The 19,899-nt window shown below is 41.1% G+C and overlaps 1 protein-coding gene and 1 long non-coding RNA gene across 2 annotated transcripts in view; one reads left to right on the forward strand and one right to left on the reverse strand.

Annotated features, from left to right (window-relative positions):
• The window catches only part of MYO7A (myosin VIIA), a 161,384-nt gene that overhangs the window by 41,388 nt on the left and 100,097 nt on the right, over positions 1-19,899 (forward strand). The window contains exons 23-32 of the mRNA XM_085888027.1: positions 1,834-2,040; positions 2,623-2,796; positions 2,892-2,987; positions 4,024-4,151; positions 7,479-7,605; positions 7,903-8,022; positions 12,495-12,668; positions 12,978-13,205; positions 14,709-14,879; positions 15,114-15,231. Of these exons, the coding sequence (XP_085744153.1) occupies positions 1,834-2,040; positions 2,623-2,796; positions 2,892-2,987; positions 4,024-4,151; positions 7,479-7,605; positions 7,903-8,022; positions 12,495-12,668; positions 12,978-13,205; positions 14,709-14,879; positions 15,114-15,231 (1,543 nt within the window). The remainder of the gene's footprint in view (positions 1-1,833; positions 2,041-2,622; positions 2,797-2,891; positions 2,988-4,023; positions 4,152-7,478; positions 7,606-7,902; positions 8,023-12,494; positions 12,669-12,977; positions 13,206-14,708; positions 14,880-15,113; positions 15,232-19,899) is intronic.
• LOC147023004 (uncharacterized) overlaps positions 1,892-19,899 on the reverse strand; it is a 47,160-nt gene continuing 29,152 nt past the window's right edge. Inside the window, exon 3 of the long non-coding RNA XR_015059992.1 lies at positions 1,892-2,016. This is a non-coding gene — a long non-coding RNA (uncharacterized LOC147023004). The remainder of the gene's footprint in view (positions 2,017-19,899) is intronic.

Consider the following 19,899-nt stretch of genomic DNA (forward strand, 5'->3'; position numbering starts at 1 on the left):
GTCAAAGTTTCAGTTTTTTGGATCTAACCAAAGACAGTATGTGAGACGACAAAAAACTGAAACTTATAAAGAGCCTTTCTTGAAGCTAACAATTAAGCATGGAGGAAGTGCAATTCAAGTTCAGAGTTGCATTTCCTCAAGTGGTGGTAGAAAATTGCTAAAAATTGATGGCACCAAATAACAAACAAATTTTAATCCACCATGCTATCCCCTGTGGTGCATGACTTATTGGTCCAAACTTCATCTTACAACAAGGTAATAATCCACAACACTCAGGTGGAATAATTAAAACTTACAGTCCTTGCAAAAGAAAGAGGAAGCTGGAGTCCTTCAACCCATGGAATGGCCCAGATCCCAATATCATTGAAGCTGTATACGGCTAGTTAGACAAAGAAAAAGTAAAAAAGAATTCCATAAACTTAGACGCTCTTTGGAAGGTTTTGGAATAAGCATGGGAGACCATTTCACAAGAGTTTATACCAAAATTATTTGAAAGCGTCCCTCGAATAATTTCAATGGTTTTAAAAGAAGAGGATGGACATAGTTGCTATTTGTTTATGTTGTTCGTTTTTCGGCTGCTCCCATTAGGGGTCGCCACAGTGGATCATCCGTTATGATCCGCATACCGAGTTGGCATAGGTTTTACGCTGGATGCCCTTCCTGACGCAACCCTGGTCACGTCTTACGACACAGGGATAAGGATTGGGTTTCCCCATGATTCCGGGCTGCCCAACACCCTCTCATAGCGCGGCCCAGCGCAGAGTTCCCGTCCTCAAGCGATCCTCCAACCCAACCCTCCGAGTAGCCGGATTACAGGCGCACGCCACTACACCCGGTAGTTGCTATTTGTTTATATCCAGGTATATTGTGTGTCAATTTAGTTATGTGAATAATATCGTAGCGTCAATGGCTCGGCGAACACCGAGCTTGTCGCAGAGGGAAGGTAATGTCCCGAGCAGCTTAACTCCTGAGGAGACGTTCCGAGTCTACCTCAAACTCTTTTTCTCCTCAGTCACTCCGTTCTCCTCTGACTTTCAACTTCCCAATTAGGCTCCTCCATCTACTTCTCTCGGATCAATGCTCTGCCCCCTTGGGAGGCATGTATAACTCCGCCTCTGAATGCGTTCATAGCTCCGCCCCTTGAGAAGCGACAAGTGCACCTCCCCTCACTCCCGTGCGGAGTCTCCCCGGCACCCCTTGGTTGAGATTGACATCAAGGTTATACACACAATTTCCTTAACGTAATCCCCAACTAACTATTACCATGCACCACCCACTGTATTGTGCACATTCAAACAGGAAAAATTTTAAGCGAAAGTTTCCCTACTTAATACATCAAGATTGGCTCACTACGCATACACGGACCATGCTGCTCTATACATTCCTATCTGCTCTATGGTAATATCTACCCCCCCCGCCCCCACAAACATAACAACATTTTCTTTTTCATAAAGGTTTATTTGCATTGAACACAAAGTTTTAGTTTCCTTTCGCATCAGAGCACATGTCCAAAATGCATCAAAGCAAATTTATCGCATTAGAAAAATGCAAAATGTACAAGACTTTTGCGTAACAGTGTATATATTGCCATTCCAGCAGTGTATATCTATTAGGGTGCTTCAATTATAAATATATATACATATATATATTTTTTTTCAAGGCACCCTATTAAAAGTTGAATGAATTGTGAATTAATAGCCCTGCATTTTTTCCTTACTGTTGCAAAATGTTTACATGTGTTTATAAACTTTACATAGCATTTCTTTGGTAACAGAACATGGATTGGTGTTTTTACATAGAGCAATGAGATAAGTGTCTTTATCTGGTCATCAGGACCTGGAAATAGACAGGCAGGGAATGGAAGTTGATGAGATTGATGAGGCCCCACTGCTGCCCAGTGATGAGGCAGATGCAGACCTTGCAGACTACCAATTCGCCAAACTCGCTGCCACCTACTTCCAAGCTTCTGCATCGGCTTCACACATTCGCCGCAGGCTCAAGACTCCCCTCCTCTACCTTGAGGATGAAGCAGATCAGCAGGTAAGGTTTTTGTTGGTCACTGCAAGATCACTTTTTGTGATCGTATCACCATCTATCTTTATGTCATAATTTTAATGACTTAAAAAGTTTAACACTTATCCTAACGTAAGGATTTTTACATCCAGTAGGAATTACTCATGGTAGACTACACATGCACAATAGAAAGACAAAAAAAAAATCAATGGCACAGCCATGGCATCTCCAGCAATAAAACTTCACTCACCTCTGCATGCTGAGGTACAAGGCCATGGTGGTTTATCACAGGATGATATAGGCACAGATTTTTTTTGTGCTTCGAAAATTATATGAAAAATTAAGTGTACAAAACAAAATCGATGCTGGAAATCTTTACTTAACAGGCCACATGCATTTCTGGGACAATTATAATTGGAATAGCGAGGGACGTGGGAGTGTGAATACTGCTACACAGATGTCTTTTGATTTAGGACCAGCCTATATGATTAAAAATGACACTGCACTGTCGCACTGGGTATTCTTTGCTCAGTTAAAATACCAAAGTAATGAGATGGAGAGTTTTATTACGATATCACTGGCCTCTTGGGCACTGCTTTTCACTTGTAGGCAGCACTGGTGGTCTGGTTGACCATCTTGCGGTTCATGGGTGACTTGCCAGAGCCTGGATACCCTCCAGGAAATTTCCAGGGTATGCAGGCTGTGTCGGTGATGGAACAGATCCATGAGACTATTGGAAGGAAGGTGCATTGCCATGATGAGACTCCACTTCTTCAGAACAAGGTTGGTAACTTTATCGTTATCAATTATCTGTGTATAAAGGAAAAACAAATGGCATGCATGTTACTGAAATATCCTCATTATTTGTACTCTGCCAGGTGGGCTCCAGAAACCACCATCGAATCCAAATGGAAGCAATGAGGAGCAAGCTGATGTCCATGACTTTGAGAAAGAAGTCAAAGATGACAGAAGAGGTATGTTTGAGGCATCATCTATCTACATATGAGCACACTATTATTTATTTAACAGTGATCTCAGGCTTGGGATTATCTCGTGCATATATCAAATTTCGGACAAGAATATTAGTGCACTGCCTTGGTTTGTAAGGACATTGAGAGATTTTGATAAATAAAGAGTACAGTATATGAGATTTAAAACTGGGATCCCAGCAAAATGAGCTATGTATTCACGAAAGAACAACAAACAGGCTCACTCCCACCACCACCACAATTACCACTAGAACTCCTTAAAACCGTTCCCAATCAGAATGGAATTCTTCCTTTATTGCCACAACAGGACATGAGTCTTGTAACATCATCACTCGCAAGCTGTAATGGGTATTTGGTAGAACTAGCATGGAGTCAATAAATTCAGGCCTTCAATTTTCTCAGTCAACCCTTTAATGGACCCTACAGTTTTTAAGGGAAAGTTTTGAGTTTAATATTAATTCCAATGAATGCGTCTCAAGTGTCAGTGATTGAATTTTCATCTGTTCTGACTTCGTGATGTTCTGAGTAAATAATAGATTGAGATATGTCTGCCTGATATATAATAACATCGCGTTTAATAACTAAACATAATAGTGACATTTAAAGAGAGGGATTGGGCATTTGTGATGGACAGCAACAAAATGCTAAATCAGGTGCAATGGCAAAAATCTGCATCTTGGGTACTTGTCACCAAATCAAGTCCACACTGCTATATTCCATTCCTAGAATGGGTCTGAGGAGGAACAAAGATGATTACATCATAGGAATTTCCAGGCTAACAATTAGGCCTTAAAAGTGTTCTATAAAAGGTCTGTAACTAAATAACTGGTAGTTGTGATAAGAAAGATTCACTATAACCATCATTTGTATTTGAGGCAACCCTTTACTATTTTTTGATAAGGTAGTTTTCCATCCAACTTTCTACAAATCGTTGGTCTGCTTGGCTTTATTGCAGACTCGTATTTTCATGGGTTTTGATTGACTTTGACCTGTGCTTTTATTGGCTGAATTACTTCTACAGGTGGAAAAGCAGCTGGGCAGAGTAGAGAACCACGCACTCGGCGGCATCCCGTTTGAGGAGCGACCCACATCAAACCTCGAAAAGCTGCACTTTATCATTGGCAACGGCCTCCTCAGGCCTGGAATCCGGTACTTAAGATGTGCAGAAAGTTTTTCTGATCTGACCTCCAGCCGGAGGGTCACCATGTGAAGCATTGTACATCAGGTCTTAATGAGGCAGGGAATTCATTCTCGCACTCAAACTATACAGGACGTTTGGATTTTTGGGCGTAGTATATAAATTGTTGCAGACTTGGTTGTCGAGGCTCGCCACGATGGGAAGTGCTCAGCTCCCTCTCGAACGACTGGTCCTGAGGCTGCCAGGCACAGATAACTTCGCGCACTGGCAGGTTGCTAAGCAACCACGAACTCCGATTGGCATGGCCAATCCGGGCAGGGTTACACTACTTCACGTGATACCTTACCTGTGGATGGCCGAGTCAATTCGGGTGTCGTGCCCTCAGCACACACTCTGATTACTGCCGAGCGATACAGTGATTGTGTGATGGCTTACAAGCAGATTTGGTGGGATATAACTTCCCGGCAAAGCTAATGTGTGGACCATGTTGGACCAATGAAGGCAAAAACAAAACAAGCTGGGTACATTTATAACAAGCAACTTATTACAAGCAAGGGTAAGGAAAGTCATGGGTTTATACATAATTATGTACAGCAGGGGAAAGCAAGGAATTGTGGGTGCGGCAAAGGAAATGCAATTATGTACAAAAACGAGAGGACACAGAGTAGAGTTAACCCGATAATCACTTGTACAATCTTATATTATGCTACACATTACAGGTGCCATCACACACACACACACACACACACACACACACACACACACACACACACATACACACACACACACACACACACACACACACACACACACACACACACACACACACACACACACGGAAGCTAGAGAGTTCAGAAAGAGGAGAAGCAATTGAGGTGTAGCTGTCCTCATTGTACCTGGCACGGTCGACTGACCTGCGCAACCCAATCAGTTAAGGGGGGGAAGGAGGGAAGAAAACTGGGGTGTCTACGGTGCATGAGTTGGAGGTGCAAAAATGTGGTGCAGCGTGATGCAAGAGGAAGTATGACAAGGTGTGGTTCAGTGGGATGTTGGAGAAACAAAGAAAAGAAAAGAACGTGTGAGAGGATAGACTTAACGGGTTGTGTAAGAAAAACTTTGTATATGATTAACGAAGATGACTGTGTAACGCTGTGGAAGCTGAGTGTCGATGACTCGGTGATGACCCTGCAATGACCTGGCAACTCTGCTTGCCTCGCTCGGTTGTGCTGCCTTCTCAACTCGGATGATGCTCAGCTTGGCAAAGGCTCTGGATGAAGGACGAAAGAGACCCAGGACTAAAGAGACTGACTCAACGACACTAATTTGCTCTTTTTTATAGAGGAGTCAAAAAGTGGATTAGAAGAGCCTGTGTAAGTATTTTGGAGCATCCTCATTGGTGAGTGGATGTCACCCCAAGCCGTAGCCATGTCCTACCAGGCTCCAGAGTTGAAAATGGCCTCAGATGCTTCTCAGCCTGGCCATGTGACAGAGGTTGGTAATTTCTATGGAGCGTGGGTTTTCGGGAGCGCTTTCTGGCCACAAACTTGTACTGGACTATTATAATTACGCAAGACTATTATTATAACAGAACAAAGTTATACTGCAGAAGAACGTGCCTGGCCACAGCCAGCGCCATATGCAGGGTGCTAAAAATGATATTAGGTTTCCCCATTGGCATATTTCAGTCAAGGAATGCCTCAACCTCCCTCTTGGGATGGCAAATGTCACCTGGTACATGATGCTTGCTTGCCTGTGTGAAGACCACTCTGTGATTGAAAGGTTGGACCTGATATTTGCCTGCTGTGCAGCTGTACTAAATTGTGGTGTCTTAATTAGTCTTGCCTCGAAGGGGATGTGAGACTATTGCAATGCCTGTGTGTGTGTGTGTGTGTATGTGTGTGTGTGTGTGTGTGTGTGTGTGTGTGTGTGTGTGTGTGTATGTGTGTGTCCGCATATGTGTGTATATGTATATATATATATATATATATATATATATATATGTATATATATATATATATATTTGCTTTTAAAATGTTTTTCTCTGCAACTGCTTGTCCAATCGATGTGAAACTTTAAATATAGGAAGGATTCCCCATGGAGACTATTTTATTGATAACTTTATCATAGGCCATATGGTATGGCAGCATTAGTGGATTGAAGGAAAGAAATTGGACATCTTTTTCTCCGAAACCACGCAACGAAAAAAATTTAAACTTGGTATGTATTCACGAATGTATACTTGGTATGTATACACAAATCAACTCCGCATGGGGTATATATGGTGATAACGATGACGTCATTGGTGAAGTGGTATTCCAGCTATAATTGGTTGAATCAAAATTCTTATCTGAAAAATCTGAAACTTCATATATGTGATCTACGACCTGATATGGGTGAAGAATGAAAAATTTATGACGTCATCGGTCAAATTTATGATGTCATCGGTCAATGCATTTGAACCTGGTGCTGGCTTCGTGGTAGGGTGGTGGCTTGCGATCCTACGGTCCTGAGTTCAAGCCCCATGGGCCGCTGAATTAACACCAGGGGATTGACTCAGCCTGTCATCCTTCCGAGGTCGGTGAAATGAGTACCAGTGTCGCAGCCAATAGGTTGCACACGAAGGGAAGGGTGTGCACAAATTTAACCTGACACAAATTAACCTGAATGTGCACAAAAGTGGTTGTTAAATATCCTAATAATCAATCAAAAATCAATAAAGCTACGGATAAGAGCAATGCATTTGACATAATGGGGTGCATGGATGATACAGTATGTGGGCTATAATCGCAGTGGGCCATAATAATAACTTGTTCAGTTAATGATGGTTGTGCTCCACGAGTGCCGTTCTCGTTTGTATTGAATCTTATATTTTGAATACTGCATGAATTACTCATTTAATGTGTCAAATAAGGTGTTGTAAAAGACAGTGCATCAGCAGTGATAAACTTCCAAGTCAATGTTTTTTTTTTTTTTCTACAGCCTTTAAAACTTTCATTTTATTTCAAGTGAATGGTATATTTGGAAACTGTAGAACACAAATCACCTTGTTTACATTTCCAAAAACCTTCAATTTAGCAGTGCTTTAGCAAAATTGTATGCCATCTCGACCAATTAAATTTTCCACTCACGCTTTCAGTGTGGGGAAACTTCGGGATTCTTCTTTTCTTCTTCAAATAAAAGATTTCCAATAAAGTCCCATGTCGAAGTTCCAAATAAGGTCCCATGTCCTTTTTCTCAAGACTGCATGGGGTAATGTGTTCTATGAACTCTAGTTTTTATCCTGTTAAATGTGTTGTATGTTTTTTTTTTATAAAGAATGTACATTGCTGTCGTTCTAGGAATGAAATTTATTGCCAGATCTGCAAACAACTGTTTCAAAATCCATCAAACAGCAGCCATGCTCGTGGCTGGATTCTCTTGTCCCTCTGTGTTGGCTGCTTCTCGCCAAACCAGACTTTCATTAAGGTTCGTTAGAATCTTCTCAATGGCTCGAAAGGATGAAATAGTGGTCCATGGTCAGTTTCTCTGTGAGTTTGACATTTGGATAACGACCGTATTATGCCTTCTCTCGGGCTTAAATAAGACTTCTTCAGTGTTAACAAGTATTAGTTACTCGAGCATCTGTGGTAGTTATTTATCATGCACATTAGTGTATGATTTAAATTGTTTTTCCTTGATTCTTGACCATTAAAATTATTGTATACAGGTGATGGTGATCAATTCCAATGCAATATGAGGACATAGATTCTTGTGTCCCAATAGTACCTCCGGAACTTTATCAGCGAGGGTCCGCCTGGATATGCACCATACTGTGAGGAGCGGCTCCGTCGAACTGCAACCAATGGGACACGCACACAGCCCCCGAGTTGGTTGGAACTGCAGGTGAGTTTCCTTCAGGTATGAATATAAGGTGTGGAACCTCAGGTTCTTTTTTTCTATTTGGTGTCTAAGGCTTGTTGGGTAGTATTTATATATGCATTTCATAAAAGAGAAGACATTAGATAATGGAAAAACTTAACAGTATATGGGACTTAAACTTGGGATCTCAACATCACAAGGCAAGTGCTCAAATGGGAACACCAGTATAAAAAAGGTCAACATCACCATTAAATACCCCGGAGAAAGGTCAACATATCTGAATCATTTGTCGGTCATCTCTGGTTTGGCTTAATATTTTTAAATGGTGTTTTTAAAATTATAATTCAAAAACTTAAAATATAAACAAAATTATATTCAAAAAAATAAACACCCTCTGTTTTAAGTCCTTGGATTAATAATGATAATTATTATTTCATTGTTATATAGTACATATAACATTTAATCAAAGATCTCAATGTGCTTTACATAAAATAACATATAAAGAAGTTCAAGTGATGTAGCTTGTTTGGTGCAAACATATATTGGTTAAGACAGCGATAGGGGCAGCAAGTCAGGATCACTCCAATAATTTAAATTTCAATAAAATAAGATGAAACTAAAATAAAGAATGAAGTCAATATTTCAACACAGATGTATTTACGTACACTACTATGTATGAACAAAATAAAAGTAGATTTTACCGCCAAGTTGAATAAAAAAAAATTATCCAGCAAGAAGCATCAAGAATGCCACGGAATGTGTCAGTGATATCACAATTTATATCAATGTGACGCCTGAACGCGCTGAACACCAGAGATGATACTGGTGTAACGACTGTAGAGTTCCCTAGGAAATAGGGATGATACCAGTGTGATGACTGGAATGCTGGGAGGATGCCAAAGTGACGGCCAAGCAAGGCGGACGTCGGAACCATACCAATCGGACAACTGGACAAGCTGAACACCAGGAACACCGCCAAAATGATGATTAGACAAATTTGGCTCTGGAACAATGCCAAGGTGACGACTCGACAAGCCAGATGTCAGGGATGATTTCAAAGTGAGGACCAGACAAGCGAGATGCCAGGGCAATGCCAAACTAGCCACTGGACAAGCCGAAAGCCAGAAATAGTGCCTGAGTGATGATTGCACAAGCCCCCAATTCTAATTCTAACATTATTTGTGCACCGTGTTTTTCATGCAAACAACCTGTGGGCTATACGTTAAATTAGTTCCAAAAATTCCAACTGCGTGGTATACTCGTGTGTGGGTATAAGGTATTTTACCATACCGCCGCACATGACATAACTACAGGGGGGGGCAAGTTAAATGATCACGAAGATACAAGAAGAGGCAGTTTTTTGTTTTTGCAGGTTTAATTGTAAATTCTTTAATTACAGTTCTTTCACATATTTTACCGACACATATGTATCTCATTTCAAAGCTATTTAAGGTACTGAACAATTGTCTTCTGTAAGGCCGACAAAGTCCTCATCTTCTGTGTCACTGTGAAACAGCTGAAGCAGCTCGGAGTCGGCAAGTGTGGGTTTATCGCCATGCATATCGTCATCACTACTGTCCTCTTCTTCTTCACGAATCAGCCCACTTTTTTGTCATCTTCCAGTTTGAATTCGGCTGTGAAACTTTAAAGTTTTCTCTTACTTGTACTGACAGCAGACATGGTTATGGCAGGGAGTTGTAATGGTACAGATGATTTTGTGGAATGATATAAAATTCAACAACCTGCAGAGTATGTATACATTTTTGATGAATTAGCAGCATGGTTTTTGGTCGCATAGGTTCTGGAAACCACGCTGGTTTTTAACACATTGGTACAGTAAACTTTAAATATTACAACAGTCCTTTCTCGAGGCATTTATTTCAATGTCAATTGGCTATTTACCGCAGTTGTATTTGAAAAGAGCCGTTCGTTGGTCCTTGATAACAAAGCCGTGTCGGCTGTTGGAAATATGGAGATCGTGTATCTCCTGGTCATGTGGAGAGGAAAGCTACCTTGCAGGGTATAACCGGTGCGGGTTATACTTGTCAGAGCAAAAGACAGTTAACACTTACACATTCGCGGTATCTCATTTCCCACACCATTAAACACACTCTTATCAACTTTTAGTTGATAAAATCCGTTGCCAGATCCTATGTACACTCTTGATTTGTCCTTATCCAGTGTGTGATACAAGAAGTGTTGAGAAGGTGACAACTAAAAAGTAATTATTGAATGCATTGGCTCTTGAGTAATCCATTGATTAATCCAAGTAACGTAACAGATTACTTTTTTTCTGTACTATCTAATATGTACATTGTGTGTCCAGAATGTCAAGCAATGTCTGAATTGGACTTAGAAACACTTTTTAAAATTTTCTTTGCAGTCAAAACTGATGCTAAGGTCAATTCCACAGTTTAAATTTTGAAATTCCACCCAGGTTAAGAGATTCTAGGGCTTATCGCATGTGTGGAAATGAAATAAAGCCATGAGTACCGGTGTCTCCAGGCCTTTATAAGCATTACGATGTATCCAGCGATTTGTAGGTATGAAGATCAAGTACTCGATTATATGAGTGAGGAAAGTGGGAAAAAAAAATTGAGCTCTTTATCATTAAGAAACCATGGTGGTCTGTTCCAAGTCCAGGAATTGTTGAGCAGTCCCCCCTCCCCCCCAAAAGAGGCAAATTAAGACCCTGGCAAGGGAAGGCAAGGTGACAAATGGGTTGACCAAGGAAGAAGCCTTGAGAAAGGATAATTAAAGAAGGCTGTAAATTATCTTCAAAAGGGTTGTTTAAATTAACCCAAACACCTAATTTTCATTCATGCATTACCTTGGGGTTCCCTTATTAATAATAAGTTATTATGCATGCAAAGTTTCAGGCTGATAGGTTTCATGGCTTTGGAGTTACTGAGGAGATACGTGTGCGTACGCATGCACGCACGCACGCACGCACGCACACACACACACACACACACACACACACACACACACACACACACACACACACACACACACACACACACACACACACACACACACACACACACACACACACACACACACACACACACACACACACACACACACACACACACACACTTATTCATCTCAAAGATAGATCACCCCGCACACGTTAAGCCATTGGTTTACGTCTATCTGTGTTTCTGTCCACAAACCTTAGTTTATGATTGAGGAACAGCTTATTTTCAATTGAATATTATATTTGTCAACATGTATCGCAGAACACAAATCGGAATACAAACCTGTAGCTTAGCAGTACGTTGCCTCTGAATTCGTTCAGATTGTGCACACAGAGAGTGAGATGGTGTTCTCCTTTTTTAGTCTGTCTGTCTGTCTGTCTGTCTGCCTGGCAGTCAAACATAATTGAAGATTATTCCAAACGGTAAACTTACTGTTTTTAAGGATGTCATAAAGGACATAAACAACAGGCACGAATAACTCGTGCAACGTGTTGAACAAGGAGGTGCAACAGACACTGCATCAATGGTGGTAAACATCTGGAATTGTGTTTTCTTTGACCTCGAAAACCTTTATTTTATTTCAATTGAATTATATACTTGAACACCACAGAACAGAAATCGCCTTTTTAGCACTTTCAACGCCCTTCCCTTTAGCAGTACTTGGACAAAATATTACGGCATTGTACGTCATCATGACAAATCAAATTTGATGCTCATAGACCCTGCCCATGCCCTTGTTTCTCAAGACAGCACAGGGTAATGTGTTCAATGAACTCTCTAGTTATATGTGTAAAACAAGCAATGCTTAATTTAAATGAGTGGGGATTACATACAATTAGTAGGTAGGTACCCGTAGAAATTCCACATAATGTAAAATGTGACTTCAACAATACGGTATTACGTAAAGAACAGTCAAATATCATGGGGATTCACTTTCAAGTGATTGTGAGTAGCCTAATTGTGTGTGTGTGTGTGTGTGTGTGTGTGTGTGTGTGTGTGTGTGTGTGTGTGTGTGTGTGTGTGTGTGTGTGTGTGTGTATGTCATAAGTCCCAGGACACGGTTTTAGCTGCTTATACTACATTTGTTTATGCCATCTATCTACATTGTTTTCTTTTCTTTTTTCAGATAATACAATTAATACATTAAACCAAGATGGCAGACACCAGTCCATTAACAGTGGAAGAGAAGCTGGTAGCAGGGGTGTGGTACCATGAGGGCAGAAACACAAACAAGACGATGAAACAGGTGCAAGAAAAGAAGACTTCGAGGAGTATTTTGGAAAGCCAGCACCGTCAAAATCAAATGTTCATCTTTGAGAAAAAAAAGAATCTCAGACTGGAAGTGTGCTCGACAGCAAGTGCAGCGGATGACCAAAATTAGTTATTATAAAATTCTAATTTGCCAAAAATTCTAAGCAGCTAAATCCTTGTCCTGAGACTTATGACTCACCCTGTAGATTGTATTTATTAGAACCATTACTCAAGATCCACATCTTCTTACTTCTACACCCACAGGCTACCAAATCTAAGCGTCCTATCACGCTGCCCGTAACATCAATGGATGGGACAACCACCACACTTCGTGCAGATTCTGCCACAACTGCAGCTGAGCTCTGTTCTGCACTGGGGAACCGCATTGGTCTTCAAGATCGTTTTGGATTCTCACTGTACATTGCCCTCTTTGATAAGGTGACCTCCAAGCAAACTGCTTTCCTTCATACCTTCCTTAAAAGTCTTGATGCAGACATTTCATCACAATAGTCAAGAAATGAGACTAGCTTAGCAAGATTAGCTCACTTTTGGTGATCCCAGAATGTTGAATGTATGCACAAGCTTTGTGACCCAGCTCTACTTCTTCTTCTTTCAGATGCAGCACATGGATGGGGGTAGCATCATTTTCTGGGGGTGCACCTGTGCCGTTGATGCATTTTGTGGCCCAGTGATACCTCGTGTTGTGTCCAGCATTTACATCTTGATGCAATTGGTCTGTGTTCACAGGTCTCCTCTCTAGGCAGTTGTGGTGAGCATGTCATGGATGCCATCTCGCAGTGTGAGCAGTATGCAAAGGAGCGAGGAGGCCAGGAGAGGCATGCACCTTGGCGGCTCTTTTTTCGAAAGGAAGTCTTCACCCCTTGGCACGACCCCAGTGAAGATTCGGTCGCCACAAACCTCATCTACCAGCAGATTGTGCGCGGCATCAAATTTGGAGAATACCGCTGTGAAAAGGTCTTCTTAACCCTGATGATCTGGTGCGATGACGATGCAACTTGAGAATCGTTTTTAAGATTATTAATGATTATGAGCTGAAGGGCCTGTCTATGACAGACACTTAAGCACTGTTCTTCTCAAGCAGCTCAAATAACAATGTTCTGTGATAGTTGCATTATTTAATTAGTTTCAAATTAAATTATGTATATATATATATATATATATATATATATATATATATATATATATATATATATCTTTACAGTTGAATTCAAGCTTCAATTTCCCATCCATGTCTGAGTGAGCACACACACCACCAGGGGGTGACATTTCAGCAAAGTTTCCTCTTGTTGATTGACTTGGTAAGACTATTACAAAATCAGGGGTGAGGTTAGTAGAGAAAGCAAGTTAAGTGGAATAATAAATATTTTTATGTTCACAAATGCAACAACAATGACAATAAAATGTAGAGAACACCTAATATCAATACAAATCGATATTGTTGAGCAAATCCACACCACAATTCATTGTATGATCAACAAAACAGCCCTCATTCGTAAATGGACGAACTCACGTATGCCATGGTGGAATGTTGCGGTGCTCTTTTAATCAGAAGTGTGTTGGAGCAGCGAAAGATTGTTCTTAGTTCATTTGCAGCACAAGGCTGCAGCATCATTGGCTGAGGACGTGGCTGTGCCGCTGATGCAATGCCCTCTGGTGCTTTGGGAAGGAAGTTGGAACTTGGCAATGGTGCTCGTGATAGCTCACCTGCTCTTCACGAAGGTCACCATGGGGTCTTTAACATCCATCAACAAATGCTGGCAGACAGGATTCCCATTTAACGTCCATCTGAGGACGGCACATACATTGATGAATCACCCTGCCTGTGGAACAGCTTGTTTGGGATTCAAACCCAGGCTAGACAGCTTAGAGGCGAGCCTCCAAGCCATCCTATCAGCCGCAGCTAAAGATGAAACAAAATGACCCCAACGGCACTGAAAACAAAAGAGAGCTCAATAAAAGATGGAAATAATTTAAAATCACCAAAACTTAACTTCATTTTTGTTACACAACAAGTGGTTGAGAATTAGCATCAATGCAATCTTCTGAACCTCAGGGGATGAAGGGAGGGGGGGGAGCAAACAAAGTAGCTACAACCTTTACCTTATGACACAATTAGTACCCCTGGCAAGTTTGGTTGAAATTGTATAACTCACCACCAAATACAACGGCCACAGACATGCAGAGACAGACAGCCAGACAGACACCAAATTGCGTATTTTAGTATGATGACGGGCCCCTGCTGGACCACTATTGTGTTTTGCATGGGGCCTCCAAATGACTAATGCCACCACTGCTTATCTTCACGAGAGAATATCACAGGAGGAAAGGTTAGGCTGAACCTGAACTTTTGATTTATTGGCAGCCATTTTGATAAAACTGTGGTCGAAAACTCATAAAAACGTTGTTGCGAAACTTTCATTTCTCTTCTCTCCCCTGCTTTGTTCTATCAACCCTTAGGAAGAAGAATTAGCTGAGATTGCAGCCCAACAGTACTATGTTGAGTATGGGCCTGAGATTTTGCATCAACGCCTCATCTCTCTTGTTCCTTCGTACATTCCTGACCGGGACATCACAGCTGTATGGCCTGCCGAAAAGTGGGCTCAGCTAGTTGCAGCTGCTCACAAGAAGGTCAGAGAGTACCAATATCTATGTGATGGGAACAACTGTCCTACGGGATGGAGTACTTGTCTTTTTGAGAGTGAAAAATTGCATAGTAGAAGCATGATGTCTTCTTTGCCTCATATTTGCGATATTTCTTGTGCACCACAAAATGGCTTTAATTGTCCATCCAAACAGGTATGGTTCATCAAACCTTTTAAAATATTTGATCGTCTTGTGTAACTGCTGTCACCCCCCCCCCAGGCCGTTTACACAAAACAGCGAGTGAATCTCCAGCAGGTGAAGGAAGACTTGGTGAATATTGCTCGCCTCAAGTGGCCCCTGCTTTTTTCCCGGTTTTATGAGGCCTTCAGGTTTACTGGTGTGTTTTCACATTGCAGTGCAGTATCGGCTCACTGTCATTCATGATGACATTATCAATGATGCAATAGAACCATATTTTTGAATGGAATGGGATGACAATGTTGGTTCTGGCCCCTCCACCAAAAACTAATGGAATAATTTGATTTTAAAGTAATTACATAATTAAACTAGAAGGGCACTCGGTAGAGCACATACCTCCACCCTGTAATGCCTGATCCACGAGAACATATCTGGCCCAATACATTTTTGAAATATAATGCCATATATCGTTTTTGAGCCCTTTCTCTCAACGGTGAAGAATCACTTTTAAAATTCTAGTCGTCGGATCCAGATTCGGATCTTCACCAAAATCTAGTCAGTTCATCCTTGTCACACACCCAACCTGTCCAACAAGTTTTGTCCGAATCCGTCAACAACTTTTTGATATGTCCTGTACACAGACAAACAGACAGAAAGGGGTGAAAACATAACCACCTTCACCGTTGGTGGCGGAGGTAATAAAGTTGTTGGCTGGGTTCTGACCCCTCTACAAAAATTAATGAAATGATTCACTACAATCCCCTTTAATTACCATATTCTAAGAGATGACCTCTGAGACACACTCTTCTCAAGAATTACAGGTTTCTAAGATAATTAACATTAAGATAATCAGTAATTAACATTTTTCTGAGAAAACAATAGGATGAATGAAAAAACATCAAAAAACATCACTCATTTTGGGCGCATTGCTTCAACAGCACCAACGCTCTGCATAGAGTATGGTACATGATGAAAATAAAATCAATACACTTTTTATTGATAGTCTTTATGAATTCAATTTATAATACCAACTTGCTTGCTCTTTCTTACTTGATTGAAATTAATTTCGTTTTCTGTCATTCTTGTTCATAAAATGAACCTAAAACGTCATTTTCATTCAAATCCTATAATTTACTAGTCCAAAGTACAGCGTCTAAATTAAAGTGTAATTTCCTCATATCTTCATTATAGATGTTGTAGCACAATAAACCATTAAATACCGTGGGGGTTACATTCCTGGAAAATGCCGTGATAGTTATAACCGCGATAGTTAAAACCGTGGTAATAAGGGGGTTAGGTTCCCAGGCTTCCAGAAAATATGGAGGAAGGTGGGCGACGGCAAAAAGAAACACATCACAATTAAAATAAATGTGTAAAATATATTTATATCGGCTTTTGCAATGAAGTCTCCTGCTGAGTTGAAGCAGATTAAACATTCAAAGCAGATTAAATGCAGCCCTTCCCTTCTATAATTTGTCTAAAACCCCCACCTCTCTCTCTCTCCGTCTCCGTCTCCGTGTCCGTCTCTTTCTCTCTGTCTATCTGATGTACCATCGTCTTCACAGAGCGTTGGTGCCACCTGATGCAGCTTCCTGAGTAAGAGCTATACTGGATGGTTTGCCATTGCCGTCCCAGCAGTAGTTAGGGCAGGAATTTGGAAATTGTTCATTTTTTCGGCGATAGCTCACATACTCTTCGCAAAGTACACCATGGGATCTTAAACATCCACCAACTAATGCTGGTAGATGGGATGCCCAGTTTATTGTCTAGTCCGTCCGAGCGACAGCACACACATTGATGACATCACCTTGCCTGTGAAACACCATGATGACAGGTTATAGCTGGATCGGGATTCACACTCAGGCTCGACAGCTAAGAGGCGAGTATACATACCTCCAGCCCATCCTCACAGTCCCAAAGCTCCCACCTTTCCTCCACTGTTATATATTTTCTTAAATAGTTTCCTTTTGTAGGCTGTTGAGGCTTCTATTATAAATCGATGTGCAGCTCCGAAACGCGCGAATAAATAAAATAAACGCAATTCTGCCTGCCCAGCATTATTCAAAACCTCCACTTTCTGAGTCAAAGACATCACTTTCCTCAGCCTTTTGCACTTGGTTCACCACGAGCAACAGTTTTCCTCTTGGGAGTCATGGTTAAAAATCATTATGGGCAATAATAGATAACACTGAATTCCACCGAAGGTGGTGTTGACGTGGAGATAGATACAATACAATCTAGTACTGTGCGCACTGTGGCGTGTCAGTTACCACCTGCACCACAGCAGCCTTGCTGATTTTCAATAAAATGTGTAAAGTCGAATTATATGTGTAAAGTCGAAACTGTTAACAATAATCACGATGTTTCTCCATTGTTTTACACGTCAGCATCATTATTAGTGGTGCACAAAAAACAACAAAAGGCTCGTGGTGAGAGATAACCGTCACAACTCAGCTTAAAAACCTCGATTAGTCAAAATTAAACCCCGTGATAACTAAATCATCAGGACACAAGAGGTTTCCCCCGATTGGTGAAAACCCGTGCTATTCAAACCCGCAATATTTAAAGGTTTACTATGTATTGTTTTAGGGGTAGGTTGGATTACTCCAAGGTTTTATTTTGTATACGTAGTTGAGGTTCGTGGAAGAGCGAGGACACTGAACGAGTGTGAATGGTATGTGGATGTGATTTCTCTGAATACATCCATAACTCTCATTGTTATTTTTAACAATCTCATTTTATGTTTAAAAATATTTTTAACAAGCTCAACAACCTCATAACCATTACAACTCAGCTCAAAAACCACGATTGGTCAAAATTTAACCCCGTGATAACGAAATCATCGGTCCACAAGAGGTTGCCCATGATTGGTGAAAACCTGCAATATTTAAGGGTTTGCTGTATATTGTTTTGGGGGTAGGTTGGATTTCTCCAAGGTTTTCCTTTTTGTGTACATAGTTGAGGCTCGTGGAAGAGTTAGCACACTGAAAGGTGTGTGGATGTGATTTCTCCAAATACGTCTGGAACTCTCATTGTTATTTTTAACAATCTCGTTTTATTTTAACAGTATTTTAACAATTTCATAACAATCTCATTGCTATTTTTGTAAAAGACCAAAGCAGGACACAAAGAGAACAGCAAAGACGCATGCAAAAGGAGCAGGAGAGAGAGAGAGAGAAAGAGAGAGACAAACAGACAGACACCCCAACAACAGTGTTTAAGGCCAAGATAGAGGGAGACTTGAACAAACAATGGGTGTGGGGAGGAGTGGGGGGGGGGGACAGTAGAGGACTATGTAGTGGACAAGATGGATACAGAAGGAAACTCCAAGGAGCGAAAACGAAATTTTGAAGGAGAAGGGATATGAAGTGGGTTAATGAGGGTAGAAAAGATCATAGTTTTGGATTGGGGATGATCTGAGATGGTGGTGAACAGTTGTCATGAAGACAAGGAGGGAAAATGAGATTGAAAAGGATGTGTGTGGAAGGTGGTTCCACAGGTGGGGGGGGAACAGAGGAACAGAGGAAAATTGGAGGTGTGCAGTGATCCTGGATTTATGTAGTTTCACAAGGAAGTTGATGGTGGACTGTGTGAGGCCTGCAGAAACCTGGGGGTGGACAAAGCACCGAAAGAGCAGAGGGTGCAAGACCAGAAAGGAGGCAGAAGAAGACAAAGAGATAACCGACCTGTTTGTGATGGCGAAGTGATCAGTCCATAAACTCAGCTTCATCATGAGAGATTCCAATAATCTTGTAGGCCTTGGTTTCTACAACGTCAAGCTGAGCAAGATGTGAGGCAGGGGAGCCATCCTAGAAGGGAGGGCAGTACTCTGTAAAGCTGCAGATGAAAGCCTTGTAGGTGGCTTGGAGTTCAGGAGTGCCATGGAGGGACTTTGTATTATGGAGGATACCCATTCAGAAGCTGGCTTTGGAGGCCAATTTTGAAATTTGGTTTGCCTAAGAAAGATCATGGCTGATGGTGAGACACAGGGGTTTGAATGACTGAACTTTCTCAAGAGGATTGTTAAGAAAGTACTGTAGATGGGAGGGTTTGCCAGGTGGTCCTTTTGGAGACAGATAGTGAAATCAAGATAATGACCAATTACGGCACCATAGTCCCAAGAAGGAATCCAGACGTAACAACACACACGCACACGCACACACTCCACATATCCACACACATATACATACAAACGCACATACATAAGCACACAAATATATTGTGTACTGGTCAATACTTACAAAAGCTATTTTATTTGACGTTAAAACCTTAACTTATAAGCAATTGACTGATTTCCCAACTGCCCGGATCATCAGCTGGGCACCGTTTTTCATCGAGATTTCGATCCTTTCAGCCCAGAACCTCTCCAAACGGTGGATCCACATCCCTGATTGCAGGTCCACATCAGTAGATTACTCAACATCAATGGACCCATGACTTCAAAGTTGTGTCCAGACAGCCAGTGAACACAGCAATGCAATATCCTTATTCACACTTATTTAATTATTATTTTTATTTAAATTATCACGACATATGAATAACTTTAATTATACATCACTTTATATGATAATATATTGAGCGATAAACACTTTACCTTGCAGACATGTCTATTACACAGCACCTCCATTTCACCACAGACTCAAACTCATTGAAATATTCAAACTGTTATTAATAACCAATTTCAACATGCTGCACTGCACATCTTAGTAACCACCAACAAACCTGAAAATGTCAGGAATCATGAAAACCCACTCCGTGGGAGTACCTCCTGTGCTGATGTCCTCTGCAAGGCAGCTCACTGGATGACAGGACTGGGGCAAAGCCTTCGGACCCCCGTTCTTTGATAGAAGGAAAACCAAGGGGTAAA

This window comes from Eptatretus burgeri, chromosome 7, assembly GCF_056783735.1.
Source record: "Eptatretus burgeri isolate ZD-2024b chromosome 7, Ebu_testis_v1, whole genome shotgun sequence".
Taxonomy (NCBI): domain Eukaryota; kingdom Metazoa; phylum Chordata; class Myxini; order Myxiniformes; family Myxinidae; genus Eptatretus; species Eptatretus burgeri.